Source organism: Nanorana parkeri, unplaced genomic scaffold (assembly GCF_000935625.1).
Source record: "Nanorana parkeri isolate BGI_ZX_2015 unplaced genomic scaffold, ASM93562v1 scaffold229, whole genome shotgun sequence".
NCBI lineage: Eukaryota > Metazoa > Chordata > Amphibia > Anura > Dicroglossidae > Nanorana > Nanorana parkeri.
In genome coordinates this window covers 1523483-1534396 of record NW_017306497.1, presented here as the reverse complement: position 1 = coordinate 1534396, position 10914 = coordinate 1523483, and the positions used below count along the sequence as shown (strand labels likewise).

General features: G+C 42.4%; 1 protein-coding gene across 1 annotated transcript in view; it reads left to right on the top strand.

The window, feature by feature from the left end:
* The first annotated feature begins 1770 nt into the window (after positions 1–1770).
* Positions 1771–10914, top strand: part of ATM (ATM serine/threonine kinase) — a 123538-nt gene continuing 114394 nt past the window's right edge. Inside the window, 5 exon segments of the mRNA XM_018556235.1 lie at positions 1771–1842; positions 3110–3222; positions 4351–4496; positions 7349–7513; positions 8454–8619. Of these exon segments, the coding sequence (XP_018411737.1) occupies positions 1771–1842; positions 3110–3222; positions 4351–4496; positions 7349–7513; positions 8454–8619 (662 nt within the window).

The window sequence follows — 10914 nt, the reverse complement described above, 5'->3', positions numbered from 1 at the left end:
AAGTACTCCTACGTAAAATGCTGATAACACAATCTAATTATATTCATCACAGCATTGGTACTATCTGGGGCAGCCATGAGTGACGGGAGAAAAAGGTTAAGCGGAGCAGGGTGCAAAATTAAATGCCAAAATAAGGCATGTATAAGGCGTGGAGTTTACAGATAAGGGGAGGGGGGTTCTTAATCAGGAAGTAGTGGAGCAAATTTAGATGGGGGCGGGGGAGGTGCCCAAGTTTAATTTTGCCCAGGGCAGCATAAAATCAAAATACGCCACTGGGCACAAGGATGGAAAGTGAGGGAAAAACTCTCCAGCTGGGACACTTTTTTTTTTTTTCTTTTCGTAAAATGAAAAAGGTTTGAATACTAGGATCAAATGAGCTTTATTTTCAAATGAAACTGCAGAGTTTTGTATGGAGTGGATAAGGATTTAATTCAATGAAATCCCAGGAGCCAGGTAGCCAATGCTCCTTAAAAATTCCAAATGGTGCCTAACTTTTGAGGTTCTCTCTAGTTGTTGTCAATGGTGCTGACTCCTAAAAAAAACAAATCCTGCTGGCTCCTGGATTGAACAGACTGGCTGCTGAATTCCATATTAATTTGTCCATGTCTGGTTTAACCCCTTCGTGACTGACGACGTACAGTGTACGTCGCCAGCATCGGGGCTGTTTCAACAGACTCCCGGTGACTTTTGCTGCCGGGACTCTGTCTAAACTTGTAGAGCCGACTGTCGGCTTTACAACAGAAGCAATCCTGGCGACTTACCTGTCGCCAGATCGCTTCTGCGTCCCGAAGAAGGGGCCGCCCCCCCCGCCGGACACCCCCTGGGTTAATTGCTTAGCCGACTGGAGAGATTTCCCTTATTATGTGGTTACCATGACAGGTAGTTGTGGCATATTTACATCTGAAAGCCCTAAGAGTCTCCCAGGCCAACATCTTTGGTGTGGTGTTATCATCCCCAGCAGATGCAGATCTGTCACTCAAGTGACACCCTATACTATTCCCCTTCTCTTCTTCTCGCCTGGCTACAACATAAAAGGTGATATATGGAAGTGGGGGAAAGGGCGAGGAGCTGGGCCAGCACAGAAGAGGAGAGGGCTATGACATGCAAGGAGGCAGGGGGCTGCGCTACGGAAATGACTTTTCCTGATTTAGTCAAATTTCCTAGCAAGTTCCGAGCTATATTGGAAAGTCACTATATTGTTAATAGGACTAAATGCTGCAAGCAAATATTTATAATACTTCATTTTATTGTGCTTTTACCTGGCACTGAGAACAGATTTGACTTGACTGGTCTCGTCTCCGCCTCCCCCTGTAGTCTTTTGCAGGCAGCCTGTAGTGAGTTGATCTGCTGGGTCCCTTACACAGTTCTGCTCTCTGAAAAGGCTATCTGGGTTTGTAAATGCATTTGGTACATACAGAATGGATCAATTCAATTGCCTTTGAATGTTTTGTGCCCAGAGTTCAGCATGGAAACAAACCAACTGCAGTAGCCCCATGTTTTTATGTGAATGTCTTTTTTGAGGGCTGCTGCCCTGAGGATAGGTCCACAGTAGCTTTATTATGAGTTCAACCTCAGAATTTTGTTCCGCTTTAATCCATTGTTATCATATAGACGTGTTTGTCATTGAGAATGATGTCTTCTCATATTTGGTTTTGTTGCATGTTTTCTTCCTTTAGATATGAATAACCGGTGAGAAATTATCGTGGTCATCGTTTATATCAGGGGCTGTATCCTGCAGTCTGTCTCCAGAAATCTCCTGGTCACGGCACAATGAGCCTTGCAGTACACGAGCTCCTGCTCTGCTGCCGACAATTGGAGACAGACAAGGCCACAGAAAGACGCGTATGTACATATTCTTTATTTTAAAAAAATCCAATCATTCCTATGAATTAACATGAACAGAAACATATGTCACCATACCAAGCAGCCAGAGAAACTCTAGGTGCTTCCTGCCAGGCCATATGAAATATGGAACCCTTGTAGAACCCTAATTGGGTCCTAGCTAGAAAAGGTGATTGAAAATATGCAGCATAGCTGCAAATCCCAGACTGTTGTAGGAAAGTCAAAGAGACGAGAAAGGAAGAGACCATGTTGGGGATGAAAATGAGAAGGTGGTAGCAGAGAAATAGGTAAATGGTGGGGGGAGAGTCTGCCCCGGCAGGAAGAGGGAAGGGGTCCCATTCCCTGAGGTACCCATGCAGTCGGAGTTCAGAGAATCTCAATTTATATCATATCACCCCCCACGTACAAAGAGGGAAACGGAGTGGTTATGGTTCAACAGGTTGTCATAGTTTGCCAATTTTGATCACTAATCAGGAAGAAACTACAGAGTCTCCATGTGGAATCAAACTTCTCTCAGTTTTCAAGGAAGCCATGAGGTCCTCCATGGTGTAAATATTGTTAACCTTTGTAAACCAAATCTGGCTAGTGGGAGGCTGATATTGTTTCCAACAGCGGAATACAAGCCCTAGCCACATTGATCAAGTGGACAGTGAGGGAGGATTTATATTTGTTAAAGGGCCCATCAATCATTCAAATGCAGGAGTCAAACAGCCAGGTTGTTCCATCGGTCTACCATGGTCAGTTGGGTAACTACCGCATGGACCAAGTACCAAAACGGCTTCAGCTACAGGCAAGACCAGCAGCGGTGTAACATTGTACCTGGAGCAGAACCACATCTTCTACACAACTGAAAAAATTGAATTGTTCAACTTATGCAGTGACCATGGGACTTTATACCATCTAGTAAGGTTTTTTTCAACCCACATCTTCATACCTATTAGCAAAAGAGGATTTGTGTGCCAGAGAAAGAATACTGTCCCTCTGGAGAGCAATGAATTTTAAACCCATCTCTGCTTCCCATTTAGCCCAAAAGGTAGACCATATTCGGGAGGAGAGGAGGTCAAAAGATTATCTATCATAGATATGGCATGATGAGAGGGTATTCTTCCTCCTATAGGTCTTCAAATACGGTATATTTGAATACTGTACAAGGTCTGTACTGTACTTGGTGCTGTGACTTGGGGATTGCTCTTAAAAGTGTGTTCTCTGTTAATCCTTAACTGGAAAATGTGTTTTTATGACGTAAGACTTTTTTTTATCATTCCAGAAAGAAATTGATAAGTTCAAACGTTTGCTACGTGATAAGGAGACAGTCCAGCAGTTGGATCGTAACTCTGACAATCGGCACAATAAACAGCTTAACTGGGATACTGTGTTCAGGTGTGTTCAGGCTGCTCATAGGTGTACAGATTGTTTTTGTATTGCAGCAATTGAGAAATATGTCTCCTATAACCATGACGGCAATGCACTAAATGAGCTCAATTTTCTAAAGGATTTGAGAATGTTCACACAATAAAATGTGTGAAGATCAATTTCAGTTATTAAAGCATGTGAAAAGAAAATCCCTGTTTACCTATTTCACCTTCACATTATTGGATACTTAAAGTGAATATTTACACAATTTATAGTGTTAACTTTCTCAAATGCCATAGTAAATCAGCCTCAATGCCTGTCAGTGCACAATTGAAACAATGAAAAGGAAACGCTCCTAAACATTTACAATGGTTTTCTAGCTTATTGGATACTCTCCTGTGAGCATTCACAGGCACCTCTCATAGAGTCACATATTTATATAAATCATGAGGTGTCATTTATAACTTGACTTTGGAAAATTATTTGGTAAATCAGTTTTCTTCACTGCTTACACAGTTTGTAAGAGATGAGCCTGATCTCTGAAATATTCAGTTGTGTGTATGTGTGTGTTTAAATATGAGCTTGAGCTGTTAATCTGTGCAAACAATAGGCTTTTTAAAACAAAAATATATACAAGAGTGAGAAGGTGAAAATGAGCCTATAGCTTCTCCTGATGGTCGTAAATAAGACTACTTTCTGTGAATCTGTACAGTGAAAGCTGTGACCAATTTACCATACCATGTTTCAAACTGTGTCTCTGTGTGGAGGCAGCTATATTTGTAGAGACAGGGCTTCATCATGTTAGATCTGCCCCCCAGATGACTGTTGGTTGGTTAATATGAAGCAGCAGGAAAGGTGGGGAAAGCACATATCCACAGAATCGATGAAGCAGGGGAGTCCTTGCGCTGCAGGTCCTAAGGTACAGCCCTCAGGAGCCCAGGGAACAATACAATGATATTCTTGGCAAATATCAGTCAGAGGTAGCAACATGTGAATTACAGCATCCCCAGTGTATTAGATTGTTTAAAACCTCCAAGGTCTGAGTCTTTATAACACTAAGGATAACTTTTGTTTATTTGTGTTTATGTTTATGGTTTTACAACTCCATTAAACACAACCTTTGTTAAAACTAAATGCAATGCTTGCATCCACCAGGTTCCTACAAAAATACATCTACAAGGAAATTGAAAGCCTTAAGTCTGCTAAAACAAATGTCTCCCAATCCACACAAGCTGCTCGACAGAAGAAAATGCAGGATATTGGAAGCCTTGTTAAATATTTCATCCGCTGTGCAAATAAAAGTGAGTGCAAGTTGTGACGTTGTTATACCCATTTATTTATAAATGATACATTGGTAGTAATGCTTTTGTTCCATTGGTGCTTACAAAGATATTAAAGCAGGTGAAAAGTCAATAAAAAAATTGTAAAAACATGAAACGGATAGGTATCCATGGTACCATGGTACCCGAAACATGCTTCCCCCCACAATTCGATCGCCTGCATTGGAACGCACGGAAAGCCCTGCGCTCCATTGCAGTACGATTGCAAAAAACTGTGCATGCAGTTTAATTCTGAAATAATGAAATTAAATAAAATACATTTTGTTTGCAACACCCCATTTATGTATTTTATTTTAAATAAAAGATGGTATTGATAATTTTTTGAATTAATTGGATGGGAAAAAAAATTAGCCAACTAATCGATTATGAAAATAATCATTAGTTGCAGCCCTAATTTTTTACATTTATTTTATTCCATATTATTTAAAAATATATATTTTTTTCACTTTAAACATTATCACATAGGGGGGCTTACAAGCCCCCCATGTGATAGCATATTGGTGGTGACAGGTCCTCTTTAAGGTGATACTGGGGGTCCAAAAAACCACTAGTATCACCTTTCCACTTTAAATAAGCTAGTGAAGTGCAGGTTGCACTTCAATAGCTTATTAGTCGGCTTCAGGAGCGGAGCAATGACCGCTCAGGGACCGGAAGTGATGCAATCCGTGTTGCTCTCAGTCCCATAGAACGGGCAGCTTCCCATCTGCACCCAACATGCCGATCCCAGGCCCACAGGAGGGGTACTTTACCAGCCTATAGAAGAGATCTTGCAGCAGCTGAGCCGCCAGAAGCGCTTCTATTGTAAAGCCAGCAGTCGGCTTTACAAAGGTAAACAGAGTCCCGGTGGCTTTAGTCTGTTTACAGGGCCATGCTTCCACCCAAGTACTACCCTGTTTCCCCAAAAATAAGACCTACCCTGAAAATAAGACCTAGTACTATTTTTGGGAATTGCTAAAATATAAGACCTACCCCGAAAATAAGACCTAGTTGTGACCGATCCCTGGGCCGGTGGTGGCAAAAGGGGGAATTTAAAGAGCCGCAGGATAGAATCAGCGGTGCCAACAAAGCCAGCGCTAGAGGAAGTGAGGCGGCAGCGGAGGCAGCTAAGCCGATGCCTCCTCTATAGCGCCGTCTCCTGTCACAGGCGGAGTGATACCAAATGCACTCCGCCTGTGAGTAATCAATAGTGAAAGCGTGCTTCACTCATTCTGGCCAGCCATGGTTAACAAATTGCTCTTGGAAAGGTACGACACACCTGATTGCCCTGATCACCATATTCTTAACTTTGACACTCACTCCTGTCTTGTAAATCTTCTCCCGGGAATACGTGTGGATTGTTGTACATTTAAAAAAAATAAGACCTACCCCGAAAATAAGGTTAAGTGCGTTTTTTTGAGCCAAAAAAAATATAAGACAGTGTCTTATTGTCGGGGAAACACGGTAGGTACGTCCATGGTCGCAAAAGGGTTAATGCTATTACTTCAGGGTTGTAAGGCCGGTAACTGCCAGTCCTGAATGTTGTATACAATTAGGATAGAAAAATCACAAGTTCCTCTCGCATAGTACTTTAAAGGAGAACTATGGGGTTAAGGCTTTTCCCCATAGTTCTCCTTAGGGTAACGGGAGGACACAAACTAGCGTCCTCCCGTCACCCTAATCTCAGTATACCGCGAGCTACAGCTCGCTCTATACTGAGATGCCACAGTACACCGCGAGCCACTGCTCGCGGTATACTGAGACGCCGCAGCTGAAGCGGACCTGCGACAATTATGTCTGGATCCGACCAGCTGTGTGAGTGACAGCTGGCTCTGCCTATCTAGAGGCAGAGCCAGCTGTACACGCCCCCTCCCCCATCTGTTCCGCCTGTCAGTGCTGGTGGATCAGAGCGGGGAATCCAGCCCCTCCCCTGTCACGGCAGAGAGCTGTGACAGGATCGAGAGGTGAGCGAACGCCGTTATCTGTTCGCCCTACTTCTCAATCTACTGAGCCGACCTGTGACAGTCTCATTGTCACAGGTCGGCTAGAACTATGAGGTGAGTGAAAAGCACTCGACCTCATAGTTCTCCTTTTTAAAATACAAAATCAATATGTTATTAAAATACAGCATTCTCTTGCTTTAAATATCTTTATAAAATCAACAACAGTCCTGTACTAGGATGACAGCACTGCAGCGTTGTTACCCTAGGACAGAAAGCATGTCGAGCTGGGTGGTGGTTACAGGGCTACCCATGGATCGAATTTTTACTTCTACTGAATCGGCTGAAGTTTAAGCCACCTATGGCCAGTGTAACACTTCTGTATATCAGTAGATGGCACCTTGAGACCATGTCACTTTGTCTGGATGGTGATGTTAGTATGCCAGAACTCGGTTGGTGTCACCTTTTGCAATCGCAGAAGAAATAATGTGTCACTGTATGAGAATACAATATGTGCGAACCCTGCCCATTAACATAGTATATCAAACTGTCTCTTAGACATTGCAGTTCATCAAGTGGGTGTTTCTCAGATGTGGTGGTGTTGTAGGTGTGTAAATTGTAATTTTCTGTTGCTCCTACATCAATCAAGTCAGAATTTGTATACTGCACCCACTCAGATTCTGCAGGCCTTCGGAGAAAGTAGGGCTAGTTTTGTGTTCAGATGTAGCTCAGCATTTAAGATAAGTTAGTAAAACTTGTGAAGAGATTTACAGTTGATCACATTTAGCTGATGCTTTTTGTGAGCTATATGTCATATAAATTTGGCTGCTTAAGTTAACAGAAATTGTCGAAGATGTGCTTTGCTATTTGTCCATTCTTGTGTTCTGGTTTCTGCAGGAGCCCCACGGTTAAAATGTACAGAGCTTCTACTCCATGTGAGCAACACTGTAAAAGACCCCACAACATGTGCTGCTTACGGTTCTGATTACAGCAGTATCCTCTTAAAAGATATCCTAACTGTGCGCAAGTACTGGTGTGAGATAACTTCAAAGCAGTGGGAAGGTAGGTGGTGGTAATATTGTTTATTGAAAAGTGTGTCTGCCTGTAGTGAGAGCTCAAAAGTGTATTTTTCACAGCTACTGCCATACTGGAAAGTGTTATTTGTTTTATTCATTAAGGCATCACAGTATTCACTTACAATGATGCTGCTAAGTCTCTCTGCTCTTCAAACATTGCAGGCAGGGAAACTTTAACAAACAGTTGATCTTGATCTGTCAAAAGAGGTTTGTAATAATGAGTGAAGTATACTCTATAATAGACATTGTGATGCTTTAAACCTAATTGCCAGCAATTGTTCTATGTGTGACAAATGCAGGATCCCCACCTCCTTCATGGCTGAAGGCACCTCACAGAATGAGGATGATAAACAACTTGTTCTGACTGTCCTCCCATTCATATTATAGCTCTGTAAGGCAGACAGTCACTGTTAACTTAGGTCAAGGCTCTCCAATAGAAATTTCCATGTTAACAAAACTTAAACCTCAGGATAATATAGGCACTAAATAGGAAATCCAATCTTGGTATTTCATGTGGACCTGCTATCTGACTACCTACCAGTAAAAGTCTGCCTGGTCATTTTGACATAAGACTGGTGCCGACTCCAAATGCTCTCATACAATTTTTTATAAGGTTCAGTGAATCCTGGATGTACTAGCAGCTCAACTCAACTAAGTATGTGGCATATAAAGCTGAAGTGCGGAAATAGTTAATAACTGTGCATCACAGCCACAAGCCAAATAATCTGTTTTGGAAAAAGGTAAAGGAAAAAATGTGCTTGATTTGTCCATTGCATACATTTAGATCCTGTCTTAATATACTTTGTGATTTTAGTCTTGCTGACCTTTTAAATGTTTACCCTTTGACAGTGCATTCCTATCACTGTAGTTCCTCATAAGATGGTATCTTTATTTGTTAGACTTGTGTGATCTCATATGTTTTTCAGATTTATTACACATTTTTTGCAACCTGTACTTGAAACCAAACAGTGCGGTAAACAGATTGCTGGTGGCTCGCATTATCCACACGCTCACCAGGGGATGCTGTTTGCAGGTTGAGGGCCTCCACTGCAAATTCTTTTGTTTCTTTTCCACGGTGATGACCAAAGTCAGGTAATTATTATATCCTGTATAAATCTGACCAACAATATAAGATTAACTTTTATCCAGCCATTGTCAGCTAATTTAGGAGGTAGCCTGATGACTGAACCAACTGTTCAACTGTGTGGAGGAATTGTTGATATATCTGATTTGAACAGTTTCTGTGGCCCCTGGTGCCACTGAGATAAGCCAACACTGGTGGTCTCTTCTTTGTGTCTTTTGTCTCTTCCTTCCTTGTCCCCTCATCATAGACATAGAGGTGAATGCTCAGGTTAATTAAGTGTTCATGCTTATGCCTGTATTTTGCTAAATTGACATCTTCATATGGTACAATCATACACTCAAGTCTAACCAACATCTGAGATATATAGCTAATTGAAGATCAGCCATAATTGTGCCAATTTCTGTGTATATACTGAACAGGTACTACTAAACATCACTGAAATATGTTATTGATATTTGTCAGAGATTGAAGCAGCTAGCACCAAACGATAAAGTTATGAAAAGGTCTTCATTTCCTAGGGTTTACATGAGTAGAAACAGGCTCATATTTGAGGACACTTCAGTGTTTGCAGGTAATGTACATCATGCCTAATTACAGCACATACAAATAAACTCCTTAAAGTGAAGCTGGGACACATTTATTAACCCAAGGAAGTTTAACAAAGGGTGCACAACAACTGAAAATGTGTGAAACATTTAGACTTGTTTTGTTACTGTAAATTATTTGGAATAAATAGTTTTTCTTATCTATTGAGGAACACAGGAATTCTTTTCCCTTTCTTGTTATATTGCCACCTACCAGCAGATTAGACACGGCAAACAAAACAAAAACTGTAGGCCAGCCCAGGATATCCCTTCTACTTCAGCATGGCTTGTTTTTTTTGCTTCTGTCCTAGGGAAATGGAAGTCTTTCTTCAGTTCTTCTGAAAATTTCTCACTTCAATTTTTGCTAGCATTCTTAATTTTTTCTTTTTTCATCAGTTATCATTTTTTCTGTACTTTGCTGAGTGAGCTGGTTACTACGATTGCAGCTGTCCAGAGTGGCCTGTCCTTCGCCTTGCTTTTAGAATGCTGTGTCCGGTCCCTCCTGGAGAGAACATTGCAGGGCTAGCCTGGAAGGGATCTTAACCACTTGCTCTCCGGCTGTTTTAATTAACCAGCCGGACGGCAGCTTCTTGGGTGCGAGTCGCAGTAAATACAGTATATGGCATTTCACCATTGTTTACAGCCGGTGATGGCTGTTGCATACAACATTCGGGTGGCTATAGAACCGCCTAATCACTTGTATGGTGCCGGAAGTGTGTTGCCCGACTTCTTCCACCGCTGCCTGCTATCCTGGGCTCAGCCGTTCTCCGTGTGGGCCTGGGACCAGCACGGTTGGTTTCTGTGGCTGGATTGGAGGGAGATCGGCACTCTTCCTGCCACTGATATACCCTCTGATTGCTGAATGTGGAAGTGATGTGTCCACTGACATCCTCCACTGGGTGGAGTGCCACGTGCACCGTTCTCTCCCTTTCCTGCCAATCAGCTTTGAGGAAGCATCTATCTGCTGCTGTTCCTGCTTTGCAAAAAGCCACATGGGACTCTGACTCTGTTTTTTCCTCCTGCCTGCCTACAGTGACCTTGCCATCTGACCCTTACCTGCTACCGGCTGTCTGGGCTTTCGTGAGCACCTGAGGCATTGCCTCAGAAACATCCAGAAACCGTCTGCATTGGCTCTGTTGCATAACATCTCTCTGATTGTCCAGATGCCTCAATAATTTAGTTGTATCCTAAATTATCGGCACTGGAATCCTCTCGTTGCCTGCAGACTGCTTAGACCAGAATGTTTCTTGTTCTAAGGAATCCTCAATGTTTGTGCTCTCATGTCCATGTCCCTCAGTCCAGGGTTTACCCTTCTCCCAAATGTTGCAGGAGAGTTGTGTGTTTGTGGGTAACCGTCTTTAAGGCCACCCCTTTTCTGCTGTCTCTTTCCAGACTGCCTCAGCTCCTCACACTGTTGCTGCTGGATAAGTTGGCCAAGTTTCTGGATTTTCAGGAAATTTGTTTCCTTCTACATCACTGGACTACATCATCCATGGCAGGTCATTTTATCTGGTCTGGCTTGGATCTACAATAAAGAAGGTACATGAAATTCTGCTGTGACAAGAGAGTCAGTTTTGATCTTGTCATGGGCGGAAGAGTGATAAGATCAATTTGAAGTCTGTTTCCAAAACTTGTTACATCTAGAAATGAGAGGGATGCCCAAGTGCATTACAGGACCTGTGTTGAAGGTGGAGATTTTCTGATGTCCCCTCCCCCCCC